A 19,292-nucleotide genomic window follows, 5' to 3' on the forward strand; every position below is an offset into this window, starting at 1 on the left:
TGATTAAACTTGATGGATTTAAGTGATTAAACTTGATGGATTGAAGTGACTAAACTTGATGGATTTAAGTGATCAAACTTGCTGGGCAAGAGTGATTGATGCTAAAAAATTCTCAACATTTCTAAATGGTTTTTTTCTGCCTATATTTTTTAAAACTATCAGCAGATACATCAAAGAAAAACAGGTTTTAATACAGGTCAAATTAGATGCGTGCTCACAAAACAAACAAAAAACAGTCAGAAAACAAGAACCCAAAAGTTAACTGGGCAGACAGACAGACAAATAAAAGTAAATTATATGCTCTATCACACTGTTTGTAATAGTTAACAATGGCAGGTTCATCTATAATAGCATGCATAATTTTAGATGCATCTATTGATCATCCCACAAAAGCATTGTTTACAGAACTCAAATGGTTCACAATATATGGCAGGATAGATTTTCACGAGGCAGTTCTTTTATATAAATGTCTACATGGAACTGCACCAGAGTATATTCAGGACTTATTCAGGCCTTTTTCAACACAATACCAGTTGAGATCAATATTACAAGGAAACCTTCTACCACCAAAACCAAGAACAGAACAATTTAAAAAGAGCTTCCAATATGCTGGTATAGTTATGTCAAACAAGCTTCCACTACATGTAAAATCTGCTGAAAGTATTAGAGTATTTGAGAAGAGATATCATGAGCATGTATGTACTTCTAATATATAATGGAATTTAGCATTTTGATACTAAACATGTTAAAATAAACAGTAATTATTGCTATCTTCATATAATGTGCATTGTTATACTCTCCTTACGAGGGCCTCAAGGGAGAATAGTCCTTGACTAATGAGTCATGCTCAATAAATAAAGCGTTGTTATTGTTATTATTATTATTACTATTATTATGGGTGGGCAAAATACAGCTCATGGGCCAGTCAAGGCATGTGACCTGGTTTTATGCAATTTTTTACATCACAGGGCATCGCTTTAAAAATGACTTATCTAGTCGGCACCTTGAAGGAAGTTGCCCATGAATGATCTAAAGGATGGTAAGGTCCTTAATTTGTAAAATTCTTCTTTAAACAAATGTCATTTATAAAATAATGCTCCTTTCCTAAAGTATTATTAACCAGTGTATTCCCTAGGGGTGCAAGATAGAGATGTCGTTTGTTCTACTCATAACTCCGTACACACTGCACAGATCTAAAACCTGACTATGTGTGGGTCTGTTCAGTCTTCAAATGGACTCAACTTATAAGAGAGTATAGACAGTACTGTAGAATTCAACCCCTATTACATAACAATATATCCTATGACATTATGTTCTTCATTTCCCAAAGTTGAATGCTTAACACATTAACAGGTTTTGTCGTTTTCGTCTGAAATTCAAGTAGGAAACACATTTTGAAAGCTATTTCTGAATACATCCAAAAACACCAACTTCCAGGTGATCTTCCAATAAAATACAGCCTAGTTGTGTTAGAAACATCGTTTTTCATTGGCTATTTGGCTCGCACATAACTGTTGTTGTTGTTGTTGTAGGGTTTAACGCCATTTTTCAGCACACAACAGGCTATACATAGTGGCCAGTATTAATGGTGGAGGAAGAACCCGGGAAAAACCCGGAAAGAACCACCAACCCATGAGAAGCTACTGGCAAGCTTTCTCACATACCCATATTAGCCGAATCCGAGACTCGAACCCACACAGACAGAGGTGAGATGGCAGTGATCCGTAACAGAGAGCACTTTAGACCACTCGGGGCCCCGGCTCGCACATGAGCAGAAGGTAAAAGTTTTTGCTTAATGGACCCATTATTTTCATATCGAGACCACTCTTTATTCCAAATGCCCATCTTATCCTACTTTTTGCAAAGGTTCATCTGTCTGTTTGTAGTTCATACTGGTTTGCCTTAGATCTGAGACCAAAAAGTATCAAATCCGGACACAAAATCAGATTCCGACCACAGGCGAATTTGGGGTAGAAAAAAATTTTGTCCAAAAAATGAGGTTATCCCTCTGTATTTTGTAGCACAACTAGAAATTCCAGATTATTTGGTATCATTGTAGAGCTACGTCTGTCTACCTTTCTATAATACCATCCACTGTATTGTATCATACATGACCATGAATTACAGAGCTCGGCAGTAGGCAACTACCTACTGCCACTTGAACTCGTCACCAGGGGTTAATGTGTTAAAACATGTTTCACAGCAGTTTGGGGTCCTAAATTGAATCATTCAGGCCAGAATTTCATCAATTTAAGCTGACTGTGAACTTCAAACTTCACCTATTAATCATACATTCTGACTGGATGAAATTAATGAAAAGTCAGAGTCTGACTTGAATAGGACCAATAAAATGCTTTAAGACATGAGGTTTGTTGAAATTAAGGCTTATTACAACTGGATCCTATTAATGTCCTAGAACTATGCAAGTCTATATTGTAAGTGGCATCTGATTCAATCAGTTTTAATTTTACACTATGTCTATAGGCATGAGGTATCTTTCAAACTTTCTAAAATAGACCACAGTTTACAAAAGAACACATATGTAAGTAATTCTCTCAATTGGGATTCCCACATGTAACTCCTTGACAGCTGGAAGTGATCTAGTTAATGTTCACTGTTCACTCCCCCCCCCCACCAAAGCTATGCACATAACACCAAAGCTATGCACATAACATCTAACAAGAATTTATATACCCACTTCTGCATTTTGATTAATGTTTGTAATTCAAGATTTTATGCAAGTAATTTAATAACAATCTATGGGTGGAAAAGAAATGTGTTTCTGCTGAAGGTATGAAAAAAATAGGATAGGAAATTGTGTACTAATTTTATAAAATTTACTTACATACCCGGCTCATCTTATTTCATTTCTCAATCTAAAGTAACCAGTTCAGAGGTCAAAAACTGAGCCGAGTCAGCTGTTTTTCTTTTGCATCCATGACAACTGGATTGGTGCAATTCATCTAGGTAATGTAGGTTACCATAACCACACATACCTGGGTGTGGAATTATGCAATAAACCCTACTTACGTACCATATGTGCAAGTACTAACAATTAGATAATTGAAAATGTGTCACATAAATGGTTACACAAAAAATTATATCACTCAAACATACACTAACTGAATCAGTACAACCTCAAATTCCTGCATGCTAATTGCTTTCTATGCTATCTCTTCGATGGCCTTAAGTAACTGCATGCATAATATTGTCAGTACTCAAGAAAACTGGATTATAATTTGTTAACAAACTCCAGGCTATATAACCCAATGACAAAAACAAGGCTTGAAACATCCCAGATGTAATTTTGTGGGAGATAAATTTGTCCTGGCTCATATCAAGATCAAAGAGATAGTGACTGGGTGCTGAAAATGTCTGAAACATATTAAGAAGTAATTAAATAAAACAGCTTTTTTTGTACTTCAGAATTTTTATTTATGTGCTTCCAAGGAAGCTCCAGGATACTGTGCAAATCCATCTGTATGTATGGTCCTGTGTACAAAGTCTTTGAACTCTTCCAACATAGTTAAAGTATTATACATGAAGACTGAGTCAATGAATGTCCCCTGGGTATAGATTATGAAAACACATTTAGAATTCTGATAATGTCCATAGGGCAGAACTATTTGGGTTGAGATTTTTACCTCATAATTACTCCTAAGTTGTTACCCAGGTACCCGCTCAAATCAGACTGAGACGGATGGAGAATGACACAGGGTCCATCCATATCTCAAAGAACTTAATTGCTGGGAACTGGAAACTATTGAGATCTCCATCTGACTATGTGCAATAACTGGGCTTGAAAGAAAGATTTCAACATGTGCCTGACATTGAGCCAAGGGTACATCCTTACCACTAATAACATAGCCACTGGATCCTATAATCATACATTTACTGGGCATGAATGAATTCTTTTTACATGCAAATGAGTTTGACACCAGGGTCCATCCCCATGCAAGGGGATGCAGCCCCAGGATCATAACTTGGAAAATATTGAGATTTACACTAATAATTAACACACACATTTTACACAGCATAAAAGGACAAATCTATACATGCAAAAACAACAGGTCCCAAGGAAAGGTGGGAGGGGGAATGATAAATATTGATACCTTGTAAACATGTATATACTAAACTGGAAATAACAAGACTGCATGTACCCAACTGACGTTTGCCTCTGGGACAGTTCTTGCCAACAGAGTCCCCTCCAAGAGGCCCAAACTCTGATTTTTAGAATAAATATAGGAAACACTGTTTTGCTCAAGCACAAAAATCAAGTTTATATATGTTCTTGGTTTTATTCCACATTTTGAAACTTGCTACAAAACTTAACTGTCTAAAAAAAAGAAAACAATACAAGAAATTCACAGGAGGATATAAATTTCTGTTTGCATAACTTGATACCCACCAAATCCACCAATGTCCCTCTTACTTACCAAATTCACCAGTGTTATTCATACCCACCAAATCCACCAATGTCACTCATAACCACCAAATCCACCAATGTCACTCATACCCATCAAATCCACCAATGTCCCTCTTACTTACTAAATCAACCAATGTCACTCATAACCACCAAATCCACCAATGTCCCTCTTACTTACTAAATCAACCAATGTCCCTCATAACCACCAATGTCCCTCTTACTTACTAAATCAACCAATGTCACTCATAACCACCAAATTCACCAATGTCCCTCTTACTTACCAAATCCACCAGTGTTACTCATAACCACCAAATTCACCAATGTCATTCATACCCACCAGATCCACCAAAGTCACTCATACCCACCAAATCCTACAATGTCATTCATACCCACCAAATCCAACACTGCACTCTTACTTATTAAATCATTCAATGTCACTCATAACCACCAAATTCATCAATGTCATTCATACCCACCAAATCCACCAGTGTCACTCATACCCACCAAATCCACCAGTGTCACTCATACCCACCAAATCCACCAGTGTTACTCATAACCACCAAATCCACCAATGTCACTCATACCCACCTAATCCAACATTGCACTCTTACTTATTAAATCCACCAATATCACTCATACCCACCAAATCTTCCTATGTCTCTCTTACTTACTAAATCCACCAATGTGAATCATACCCACCAAATCCACCATTGTCAATTATACAATCCAAATCCACCAATGTCACTCATACCCACCAAATCTACAAAATGTCACTCATACCAACCAAATCCACCAATGTCAATCATACCAGCCAAATCTACCAATGTCACTTATATCCGCCAAATCCACCAATGTCAATCATACCCACCAAATCCACAAATGTCACTCATACCAACCAAATCCATCAATGACACTCATACCCAACAAATACAGCAATGTCAATCATACCCACCAAATCCACAAATGTAACTCATACCAACCAAATCCACCAATGTCACTCATATCCACCAAATACAGCATTGCACTTACTTATTTAATCCACCAATGTCACTCATACCCACCAAAACCAACAATGTCACCCATACCAACCAAATCAAATAGTCCACTCTTACTTACTAAATCCACCCATGTCAATCATACCTACCAAAACCACCAATGTCCCTCATACTAAATCCACCAATGTTACTGATACACATCAAATCTAACACTGTCACTGACACTTAGCTGATTATACATTATCTTATTCGTGCAATCCCAATTCTTTCTCTGTTACATTACAAGGAATGTATCCTGCATCTATGTATGTTTGTCTATCTGCATCTATGTATATCTATCTGCATCTATGTATATCTGTCTATCTGCATCTGTGTATATTTGTCTATCTGCATCTATGTATATCTGTCTATCTGCAAACTGTTGGCATGTCTGTGTAACACTTCATTAGTCATAACAAACCTGATAAATATAAGTCCCAGGGTGCCCAAGTGGTCTTAAGCATTCACCGTTGTAGATCACTCATAACCATCTGCATGAATTCAAACCCAGGCTTGGCCAAAATGAGAATCTGAGAAAGCTTGCTAGTATCTTCCTGTGGGTTGGTGATTCTTACTGGGGAGTTCCCAGGTTCATCCTCCATCAGATATACTAGCCACTATGTATAACCTATCATGTGCTGAGAAATGGGGTTAAACCCAAACTAAACAAAACAATCCAAATAACATGAAAACACAATGTTGGATAACCAATTAATTAATTAGCAATTAATTCCTTCTTGAAGACAGTGAAAGCATGTGGAAAGCACATGCATCTATGTCTCACAGGAGTACACATGCTGATTCAGAGACCTGAGAAGCTTTTCAGTGAATGGAATGTATTTATCTGCACATTATACCCAAATGTTCACTGAGTGGAGAGGTTTTTTGTTTTTTTTACATCCCTCTAATCAACTATAAATTATTATAAAATATTGCCATGGTATTACTCAATCTGAAATTCCTTTTACATTTTTTATCCATATACTGAGTTACCATTTTTGACAGACAGTAGATTTTGAGTTCACCACTGGATACACCTATTTCAAATCCACTGGACATAAACAGTAAGACCATAATGAAAGTCAATCCATTCCCACTTCTAGTAAACATAATGGCAGTTAACATGCCTGGAAATACCAAATTTTGTTTTCAGATGCCTTAACTGAAAAGTTGTAAAGTCTCTGGCAATACCAGCCACATCAAATGTGGGTTTCTTTTTATCTGGCTTTATTTATTGGGCAACTCCATATCCCCCAACTCCACTGAAGTTTGAATCTCCACCCTTCCAGTTTAAAAAATAAAAAGCTTCAGGAATAAAACTGCACTAAACAGAGTCATTTCATTCGTTAATTTATAAATGTCTAACCCGATTATCAGCACGGTTCCTGAAAAATAAAAATAAAGTACGCTGTGGCAGTTATTACATTTAAATGGTGGTTATCGATGTCTAGAGGATGATCAACCAGTGATATAGCCAGAACTGAGTAAATATTAAAATATGAAATGAACAGAGGAAATAAATGGAGATCTCAGCAAGTTATAGAATAGAACAACACAAACCCTCATATACAGAAAATAACAATTCAAATAATTAGATAAACAAAATAAAATTATACAAGACAGATTGTAGGATACTCTGCTGCAAGAAAAATAAATTAACACAAAGTTATAAAAATGCAATTAGCACTTTTTTGTTTACGTACATATGGCGAATTTCATCATGAAATCGAGTGAGCATTTCAAACTTTAATTGTCCATCATGTTTGCATAACCTCATGACTGTGGGTTACTCTCAAGAGTCAACTCAGCTAGTAGGTGGGAGTCAATTTATCCCCCCTGGCTTCCTCATGCATTGCTGCTTTTAATGGCCTCTCTCTGCATCCAGTCTCTTACTGGTTGTCCACAGTCATTCCAGTGGTTTACTCCAATTCCCATCATGGAATCCTTAATATCAAACATGGAAGCTATTTTCCTTGCTTTAACATTTGCTCTTCTTTTCCACTTAGCAGAATCATCTCTTGACATCCCTGGTTACATGTCTCTCAAAGACTATCAACTACATGTCCCTTGGACAATCGTTGCAAGAGAATATGCCGTGCCCCTGGAGCCAAGACATTTTCACCCAATGCATAACTTAGACTGACTAGTTTTGTGTTGCAAGAAATTCACAAAACACAAGTCTTCACCCCTCATGATTAACTTGTCCAATCAGAATTTAGGTTTGTCTAACCATTATTATTAATACACACAAATCCAATGTTGGAAAAGTTTAAATTTTTCGTACTTCCCTTAATAAATCGATCTCTGCAAAGTTTCAACATATGACAAATATTTCAGCAAATACCATTGCTGTTTCTGCTGCATATCAACCCACAGCATTTCAATAAACAAAACCCATTAAATTTCTAGCTGTAATATTTCCCCCAACATAAAAATGGAAACGGACTGGAGCAAAAATGCACCCAAATGTGAAATATGCACAGCAAGTAGTTTGCTGAATTCACATAAACAAGGATGAAGTGAAAGCATAGAAAATTAATGCAGTTTTAATTTAAAAAGTAAATATTACAATTGTAGGGCCACCTGGCAACAATTAGACTTGAAATTATAAATTAATGATTGTTCTTGTTGTTGTTATTGTAGTAGTAGGGTTTACCGCCATTTTTCAGCTCAAGATAGGCTATACATGGTGGCCAGTATAACTGGCGGAGGAAGAACCCTAGAAAACCCTGAGAAGAACCACAGACCCACAAGAAGCTACTGACAAGCTTTTATCACATTATCACATTAGCTGAACCCGAGACTTGAACTCACACAGACAGAGGTGAGATGGCAGTGATCTGGAACAGTGAGCACTTTAAACCACTCGGCCACTCGGGGCCCTATAAATTAATGAATGAAATAACTAGGTTTTGTGCATTTTTTTTTTTTTTACCCTTCTAGCTTTTTTTCAAAATCAGAAGATGGGGTAAAAACTGCCAAATATACCTGCACATATAAAGTACACTTTTTATTTTGTTTAATTTATTTTGCAAAACTAAAAATGGCTTTCCAGCGTTTCAAGCATGTGTAATTTATTGTATTCATAAGCAAAAGCAGTTTCACTTGATTGTTTATCAAGTTTAAATTATGGATATTTGAGTGATGAATTTTCCATAAAGTTTATAAAAAGCCAAAAAAAAACAGAATTATATAAACCGTTTTATGTATCTACAGTGTTTGTCTATTTGTTTTTCTAAATATATTTCCACTTAAGAATTGTATCTAAATGTTTTTATGATGCATTAAATTAAAAATGATTTTGATGACAAACTGAAATTTTTTAATGACATTAAACTGAAATGTTTTAATGGTTCATTAAATTCAAATGTTTTAATAGCATTTTAAATTCAAATGCTTTAATGGTGCATTCAATTAAAGTGTTATTCAATTTTAAAAATGTGGACTACCAACATTTTTTGTTTGCTTCCAGTTTCCTTTTTGGACCTTATATTTGTACACTCCTGACTTGCTCGTATGTCGAGTCCAACTGCAAACAACAAAGATCCAAATCTGCTGTCATATAATGCATCGGCCGACCAAGGTCTATATTTGTTCTATTCGTACTAACAAACTGCGTACTTTTTAATCTTAGATCTGGGTCTGTGCGGTTTGCAGCTGGACTCAACCTCATAAGCAAGTATATACTGGTGTGTGTGTGTGTGTGTGTGTGATTCGCATTCTTAACAGAACTTTTAAAGAATTTCAGTCATATCGCCATGATGTCTGCAGTGTGGCAGTTTATAGTGATGTCTAGCACTGGGGCATCATGCCGCAGACATGTAGCATGATGTTCCAACCAGTCACATTAATCTGACACCAGGCCGACCAGACCTAACACTAACCTCTTAAGACTGAGCGCCTAGCGAGGCAGCTGTTAGTACCATTGTTTATAAGTCTTTGGTTTGGCTCGGCCAAGGTTCGAACCCATAACCTCCCACATCCAATGTGGATGCTCTAGCCAATAGGCCAATGGAGCAGTCTGCAAATATGGTAAGTCAGAGAAGTATAACATGTAGGCCACAGTGACCTACCTTTTGCACACAGTATCATCATGGCCTCGTTTTGATTTCATTGCCATATCCATTTCCATTACTCAAAAATTAGGAGAAAAAAAGTTGGTTGGCGTGCACCATACAGTTTAAACATGATCAAGTACAAAATTTTGTCTGTGTACCTGAACTGTGTAATCAGGTTACATCAGCAGCATCCTTACCTCATTTTGAATAATGCAAAGGTCTTCTGCTAGTTGTTTGTTAATAGGATTAATTATCACAGAAAACACCTCACATATCCCCAGGCATCGATATTACCAGTCTCTACTGGGTGCTATGAATTAATGATAATCCATTTTTGACAGATTGTCAGCATGAGATTTGAAAGAAAAGAATAAACGGGCAAAGTAAACATATATGTATCAACAAATGTGCCCAGGTTACTGATTTACCGATAGTGTCACAACCCCAAGTATGGGCAAAGTACAAGAAAACCAACATAATCTTAAGGTTCATCTCATATCGCTATAATAAAAAAAAGGAAAAACACTTAATGGGATGACCAACAAACCAGGATGATAAGAGTGCAAAATTGAAAATATATTCAAAATTTTAAGAGAACAGGATACAATTATGATCTTGATAAAATAAAAAAAACTTTAACATTCAAGTTAATCTTGGGTGTGGACAGACATACAAATGGTTGAATGGACAGTCACCATAGCGATCAGTAAGTGAAGTCTGCTAAGACTAGCTCAACAATATCAGCTGAAATTATTGAAAACAATGACCGGCCATCTTGTCTGTCAATGTGGCATTTTGTGAGCACTGGAGTAGCCTCCCCCTGCAATACATTACATCAAAGAGGAACCTGCAATTAACAGGCATTACATATAACAATGCAATTGACGCCCCTGTATCAACATTTAAAATCCTGAATCAAATTTTTTAAAATGACTTTTATAATCATTAAAGGTAAAGGCTACATGTATGAACCAGATCAAGATGCCCAAGTGGCCCTGAGATTGCTCACCTCACTGACATCTGCCTAATAATCAAATGCAAAAGCAGCTGACCAAGAAATCTGGATTAGAAAGATGCTTTCTGTTAACATTTCTCCAAAGCTGTTGATTGCATATTTTATGAAAACAAATGTTTCAAGATTTCTCTTGATTTTGTACCTTTATCAATATCTGACAGCACATCAGCATTTTCCAATACTGAAAAGCCACAATGTATTGTGTCCCAACATGTGAAATTCTATAGTTTGAAGACTCCAAATCAGCCAAGACTTTATTTTTGAAGACACCACATTAGTCAAGGCCTTAGTTTTGAAGATTCCATATCAGTCAAGGCCTTAGTTTTGAAAGCTCCATATTAGTTGAGGCCTTAGTTTTGAAGGCTCCATATTAGTTGAGGCCTTAGTTTTGAAGGCTCCATATTAGTCAAGGCCTTAGTTTTGAAAGCTCCATATTAGTCAAGGCCTTAGTTTTGAAGGCTCCATATCAGCCATGTAATTAGTTGTAAAGACTCCATATTAGTCAAGGCCTTGTTCAACAATAAGCTCACTTTTATGACCACATATATAGTACATGTCATGTATGACAAGTAGAAGGCTGTACATACCTGATTTGGCTTCTTGCTTTTGGAGGCAACAATGAGGAACTCTCTCTGGCATTTGAAGGCTTCAGCAACTATGGCACACTGCAAGAACAGAAATGTACAGCAACTATTTATCACAATGGACAGCAAAATTTGTGATATGATATATATGTATGTGAACAAAAAGGCAAAAGCTTGGAAATGTATGTAACTGAAAGGTCAAGAATTACAAGATTAATTAAAAAAATATGATTTTTGATACATAAAAAAAATTTAGGCTACAAACTTTTTTTTTGTTTTCTGGACTGATTTAAATCAAGCATCAACTAAAAACATTGGTATCTTGAACTCAAATCTGATTATAGTTATGTCCCTCTGATTTTTTTTATATAATTTTTTTGTAAAATTCGAAAATATTTTTTCCCCCCTCTCAACATGTATTTAGAGTCAGTTGGGAACAACTGGGATGGCTGGCAAACCAGAATCATACGTATTTTGTTTATTCAGCATAATACGGTTAGATAATGCCATAATGCTCCCTTTATAAGACCACATTTGTTGGAAAGCCCATCCCACTCCTTACCTTTACAAAATGATGGCAAATAAGCATTAATAAGCATTAATAAGCTCACATTATTTTTTTTAAAGTAATGTACAAATAAAGCTGTCCACGTTTACCATAGAAAAAGTACTCAAAGACAGAAAAAAATCGTAATTACTTTGCAAAGAATGAGAATGAAAAATATGGACCAACATGCAATTTAATGCATACATCAACGTCAGACACGCTGATAAAATCAGGATTGTTTTCCAGCTCAGGAAATGTGCAGATACTTTACTAGGGGTATTTCGGTGTTTACTAGTTGAAAACTCAGACCAATAATTTCAGGTAAAATTTTATATCATGCATGCACATTCTATATCACAGCATGTCAGACATAACAACAATTTTTTACTCTTAAATGTACCAACACATTTTTTTAAACAAAAAGATTTCCAATATATCCAACCAAAACAAAAAGAAACGCCTTTACTGACACCATGGTTTATCTTAGTGACCTGAATCGGGCTTAAACAACAAAAAGTCATGATTCTCATAGTTTCACATTTAAAGCTCATGGAAAACTACCATCATTAAGCAGTTTATATTCTTAATTGTCAGAGAGGCAGTTTACACTGTCAATTGTCATAGAGGCAATGTATACTGTTAACTGTCAATAGTTTATACTGTTAATTGTCAATAGGCAGTTTATACTGTTAATTGTCATATAGGCAGTTTATATTGTTAACAGTCATAGAGACTGTTTATACTGTTGTGATACAGGCAGTTTATATGGTTGTCATTGAGGCAGTTTATACTGTATACTGTCAATGAGACAGTTTATACTGTTAATTGTCACTTGGGCAGTTTATACTAATAAAATGTCATTGAGGCAGTACATACTGTTAATTGTCACTGAGGCAGTTTATAGTCAGTTGTCACTTAGGCAGTTTATACTGTCAATTGTCAATAGGCAGTTTATACTGTTAATTGTAATATAGGCAGTTTATACTGTTAATGGTCATAGAGACTGTTTATACTGTTGTGATACAGGCAGTTTATATGGTTGTCATTGAGGCAGTTTATACTGTTAATTGTCGCTGAGGCAGTTTATACTGTATATTGTCAATGCAACAGTTTATGCTGTCAACTGTCACTTGGACAGTTTATACTGTTAAATGTCATTGAGGCAGTTTATGTTAATTGGCAGTTAAACACAAATGTGATCAGAGATAAACAACTACAAATTCAACAGCTTACTTAACTGACCAACAATAGCAAAGGTCTATTTGTGTACCCTAGCTTTCTGAGCACTGCTGACCATTAGGCCAGTCTACGTAACTATAGTACCATTACATGAATTGAAACAACCCAACCTGTTTGAAAGTTAAGTCAATCTGAGATAAGTGTTATTGCCTTGAATGAGAATGCTTAAGCCATCTTTATTAGATATTATCAAGTTCTTGATCAGTGGTAGTGAATTTTACTCCATAATGTAAAATATAATTAGTCAGTAGTTGGAATCGCAAATGTTATCGCCAGCGTGATGATTCTGTGAAGGCAAAATGTTGAAATGCAGCAGCAAAGCAAGCATGGAAAAACTAAATATCAGAACTCCAAGTTGATGGTGACTGAGTGTGTTTTGCACAGTAGCAAGGAGGTATACTTTATACTTTCAACAAACTGCAAACATGAGATCAACATCTGTAGTTCAGGAGCATATGACATCCATTGACATGTTAACACCACCCTGCACCAGGACAATCCATGACTGCAGAAAGAAGTCCCAAATGTAACTAACATATTTAAGCAATAACTGAAGGAACAATTCACAAGAGCTGAACCATTTCTTTAGTACATAATACTGTATAATTCAGTTGTTTGTTGTTTTAAGTTTAACACCATTTTTCAATGCAATATAAGCTATAGAAACTTTGTGCATCTCTCAATTTATTTAAAGTGACTTTGGCATGTGAGTTTACACAGTGTGTGTGTGTGTGTGTGTGTGTGTGTAATGATGATATATCTGGGTTTACGATACAAAAAGTACTTAAAGACAAGAAAAAAATCATAATTTACTTTGCAGCAAATAAGCATAAAGTCTGCCACCTATTTTTTGTTTGGACATGTACTTAATGTTTTAAAGAAATCTTTTTATTTTCTTTCATTCACTTTTAAATTTCATTCATTTTCTATATTCTTATACGAGCAGACAACTTATTTTCAATTTCACAGCGTTGCTTATTTGGGTCACACACACATGCTGATCCATCTCAAGACCACAAAACAGTTCTTAAGTCTCAACACCCCACCCCTACCACTGTCTGAACGGTTGATGGGGATACTGGGAAATGTTTTAAATGAAAGATTACAGATTTCTATTATTATACAATCCATTATTATATTGCAATTCTGGATATAATAGTCATATCAATTTTCAAACGAGCAAAGAAATGCCAAAGTTAAATCAATCATTGCCATAAGCATACGAAACTCCTTTATTTAAGCTTGGCCTCAACAGAAAGTATTACTAAACTCCCGTTGTTAACTGCTGTATGCATTAAGTGTCAGCTATCATTTTTCACATGACTAGCTAACACTCAAAATCCCCACCTGTTCAAATCAAATGTTCCAGGTCAGTTAACACAGTAGTGCATCTATAACACAGGTAAGTAAGTAGTTCTGAGCATGCATTAGTTGATAATACGCCTTGATGCATCCCATTAGATGGGTTTGTCAAACAATCACATATTTCTCTAAAAAGACCTGCGCTTAAAGTTTACATCCCTGACGCACATTAAAATCATTTTTCGTCTTAGTTACTCAACTGAATAGTGTACAGTGGAAAACCATCTACCTAATGTCAAACTACACTGTACATAACAAAATATATGTGGCTGATAAATTACAAACAATGTACACCTGTCAACACTGTGCTATTAGTAGTTACAGATCACCTTTATCTAATTAGCACAATGATTTGTGATTATGAAAGTGCAACAAACAAAACCAATATAGCTAGTGTTACATGTTTTAGCTTAGGCCAGTGTTGTATGAAGGCAGCACTGCATGAATGGAAGTTTCCATTGAGGAAATACCTGGAGGTCCTCGAAAGGCAAATATGATTTTTGTTTACTTTCAACATTTCTGGAGCAAAGAAAGAGATGGAAATTCATTGTGACACATGAACTAAAAACTAACTAAGAATGTACAACAAAAGTACATGTACAAAGTTAGTCCCATCAGCCCCTACCAGGGTAGATGCTATAATAAAAACCATTTCAAACTAATGCATAGGATTCAGGAAGAAAGACTGGCTGGGATTTAGCAAGGCAGAAAAAAAATAAAATATATATATATATATATATATATATATATATATATATATATATATATATATATATATATATATCTGTGTGTGTCTGTCTGTGTGTGTGTGTGTGTGCCAGAGGTAGTACAATATTATCCTCTACTTTGAAGAAGTCAGTTAAGAGGAGTAACCCATTTCCTTTTATAGTGGAGCCTTGGACATTGATATTTCACTAATTCTCTGTAATGCATTTGTTTATGTATCATGGCTATATAATTGTGAAGTGTAGACCCCAATCTGCCTCATCTGTCACCATATACTGGTAAATACTGTTGATTATCGATGACTTCAAGTGAGAAGTATAGATCCCAATCTGTCCTCATCTGCCACCATATAATGGTACATAATGTTAATTATCTATGACTTCATGTGAGAACTGTAGACTCTAATCTGTCATCATCTGTCACCATATAATGGTACATATTGTTGATTATCTATGACTTCAAGTGAGAAGTATAGATCCCAATATGTCCTCATCCGTCCACATCTGCCACCATATAATGGTACATATTGTTGATTATCTCTGACTTCAAGTGACAAGTGTAGACCACAATCTGCCCTCATCTGTCAAGATACACTGGTACATGCTGTTGATTATCTATGACATCAAGTGAGAAGCGCAGACCCTGATCTGCCTTCAAAACATCTTAGCATATGAAAATCCATCATCTTGATTATTACTTTAAGTCAGTAGTGTAGACCCCAATTTGCCCTCATCTGTCTAATATGTCAGCAAATAATGGCTACTGCTCAGTAACCTGTTACTTAGAGTGTGCAGTGTTGACCCCGATCTGCCCTCATATGGAATCCTGTTGTATGATGGTTTATGCTATTGGTTGTCTATAACTTTGAGCGACTGCATACCCAGATCTTGACATGTGTAATCTTTCAGCATATAATGATTCATGCTTATTTGTAACTTCAAGTGAACAGAGTAAACCCAGACCTACCAGTGCATGGTGCCATGGTGGATATGGCTCTACCCTGTTTACAGAGACAAAGAAAGTAAAAATGATCTATAATTCTTTCATTAAGCAGGTCCTTTTTACATGTATTTTCAAAAACCCTGGATTAAATAGCTTTGTAAAAGAACTCTCCTTGTGCAAAGGTAATGACCCTTACCGCTTGAATTGCAGATACCTAATCCTGTCTTATCTATCCACAACTATCCAAGTAGGAAATTTTTTCAATGAATTCAGTGATAATCTATGTTCCAGGTGAGAAAGGTGTGAAATGGAGCACCTGAGATCAGGTGAGAAAGGTGTGAAATGGAGCACCTGAGATCATGACTGAAAAGCTCAGTATCAGTGTTCATGTTACCCCCAAAGAGAGTCTCCAGTTATATCTGAACTTGAAAATTTCATTCCAGTTCTGACTTTATGGGCCAGGACCTGCAGGAACTAACTAAAACTGCCCACTTCCACAACATCAAAAGTGAGCCAAGTACTGGACCACTAACTAAATCTGGCATCATATTTGAATATTTACCACTGTACAAAGAAAAAAAACAAAATGAAGAAAAACTTAACACTTAATACAAATTAAGAACTGATACATCTACATATTTCTTACTTAATAAAATTATTTATTTATTCAATTACCATGAATATAATAAAAAAAAAGATATATTTACACTTACTATGATTCGCGATGTTCTGCTTAGCGTCTATCTTTTTCTTTCATATTTTATCATGAATGTGAATCTCCATCATAAATACTGTACTCGGTGTTGCCCTACGCTGGATTTTTCCTTTGTCTATAATACCTAGTTATAAGTATGGAAGGGGGTTAGCTCCCCTCTCACCTCTCTTCACAGGATTAAACAGATACATACTATCCTCATTTTATTTTATTCCTATTTGGTGTCCTTTTCAAACCTGGAACATTTGTCATTCACTGTGCAACATTACACCAGTTTCTGCAGATAAATTCCCTGCGTGTATGTATGTATGTATGTATGTATGTATGTATGTATGTATCTATGTATGTATGTATGTATGCATGTACATATGTATGCATGGATAGATGGAAGGATGTATGGATGTGATTTTGCACTTCTAACATTATTAAATGGTCACAATGTGTAAAATTTTTAAAAAAGTTCAAAAATTAAATCTTACAAATATCCCTAATAGTAAGTATCTGTTTTATAATATTGTATTATCTACTGAAATTTACAAGAGAGAAACACTTCTTAAATTGTTTTCATATTTCATCAAATTTGCAATGTCAGTGCTGAATTTTTCTGCAGAACAGGATATGGATCATTTAAAAGACAAGAAAATATGCATTCATTATCAGGCCTTTTGACTTGCTATTTATGCAACTAAACCATTAAAAGTGTCAAGAACAAAACCCCTGGGGTCTGTGGCATTGAATTTCAGTCATTCTGATAACAGGATTACCAGGTAAAAGACTTCCAATCAAGCATTATAACCACTTTAGATTTTGATTTCCTTTCTAAGGTAATTCAACTCTTCTTAAAGGCTCATGCATCACAAATATATGAATGAACATATCAGCACACCTATACATTTCACAACTGAAAACAATACTTCACAAAGTTCATTAATTTTGGAATGTGAAAGTATAAAAGCAGATATTCTCCTAACAATGAACTCCTTATTAGCATTGTGAATTGCTGAAACACGATTTCATTTGAATTGTTAAATGTTGTAAACTGATCTGGACTTTTCAATATCACTGATGTCCATTTATGTTGGTCAATGTTAGGATACTCAGCTGTGGGACAAACTATCTTAGTGCAGTTTCTGCGGACAGTTGACATTTGTTATCAATTTAAATTTATATAAGGAACAGTCAACACTAATTATACTGCAAACCATTCTACTCCCACCATTGCTTGCCACCATCTGCCAGAATTTAATTTGGACAAAAACATGTCACTTTGCTATCCTGCCTATGTTTTGATCCAGGTAGGTTTATCCGCCAGCTGCAATTTTAAAATCTCATCAAGTCATGATATAGCTTTATCTACATGCTGTAATTTTTAAATCTCATCAAGCCATGATATAGCTTTATCTACATGCTGTAATTTTTAAATCTCATCAAGCCATGATATAGCTTTATCTACATGCTGTAATTTTAAAATCTCATCAAGCCATGATATAGCTTTATCTACATGCTGTAATTTTAAATCTCATCAAGCCATGATATAGCTTTATCTACCACCTGTAATTTTAAAATCTCATCAAGCCATGATATAGCTTTATCTACCAGCCGTAATTTTTAAAATCTCATCAAGCCATGATATAGCTTTATCTACATGCTGTAATTTTAAAATCTCATCAAGCCATGATATAGCTTTATCTACATGCTGTAATTTTAAATCTCATCAAGCCATGATATAGCTTTATCTACCAGCTGTAATTTTAAAATCTCATCAAGCCATGATATAGCTTTATCTACATGCTGTAATTTTAAAATCTCATCAAGTCATGATATAGCTTTATCTACATGCTGTAATTTTAAAATCTCATCAAGCCATGATATAGCTTTATATACATGCTGTAAGTTTTAAAAAATCTCATCAAGCCATGATATAGCTTTATCTACATGCTGTAATTTTACAATCTCATCAAGCCATGATATAGCTTTATCTACATGCTGTAATTTTACAATCTCATCAAGCCATGATATAGCTTTATCTACATGCTGTAATTTTAAAAAGTCATCAAGCCATGATATAGCTTTATCTACCACCTGTAATTTTAAAATCTCATCAAGCCATGATATAGCTTTATCTACATGCTGTAATTTTACAATCTCATCAAGCCATGATATAGCTTTATCTACCAGCTGTAATTTTACAATCTCATCAAGCCATGATATAGCTTTATCTACATGCTGTAATTTTAAAATCTCATCAAGCCATGATATAGCTTTATCTACATGCTGTAATGTTAAAATCTCATCAAGCCATGATATAGCTTTATCTACATGCTGTAATGTTAAAATCTCATCAAGCCATGATATAGCTTTATCTACATGCTGTAATTTTACAATCTCATCAAGCCATGATATAGCTTTATCTACATGCTGTAATTTTACAATCTCATCAAGCCATGACATAGCTTTATCTATCAGCTGTAATTTTAAAATCTCATCAAGCCATGATATAGCTTTATCTACATGCTGTAATTTTAAAATATCATCAAGCCATGATATAGCTTTATCTAAAAGCTGTAATTTTAAAAAGTCATCAAGCCATGATCCAATCAAATGAATTTACAAACCTTAAGCTTATGATATGACTGCCATGATT

The 19,292-nt window shown here is 35.2% G+C and overlaps 1 protein-coding gene across 2 annotated transcripts in view; it reads right to left on the reverse strand.

Moving 5' to 3' along the window:
• The window catches only part of LOC149784532 (adenylyl cyclase-associated protein 1-like), a 222,609-nt gene that overhangs the window by 171,176 nt on the left and 32,141 nt on the right, over positions 1–19,292 (reverse strand). For both annotated transcript variants that reach the window (XM_089932619.1, XM_089932621.1), the window contains exon 4: positions 11,121–11,198. In XM_089932619.1, the coding sequence (XP_089788745.1) occupies positions 11,121–11,198 (78 nt within the window). The remainder of the gene's footprint in view (positions 1–11,120; positions 11,199–19,292) is intronic.

This window comes from Sinohyriopsis cumingii, chromosome 14, assembly GCF_028554795.1.
Source record: "Sinohyriopsis cumingii isolate HCF-2022 chromosome 14, ASM2855479v2, whole genome shotgun sequence".
Classification (NCBI taxonomy): domain Eukaryota; kingdom Metazoa; phylum Mollusca; class Bivalvia; order Unionida; family Unionidae; genus Sinohyriopsis; species Sinohyriopsis cumingii.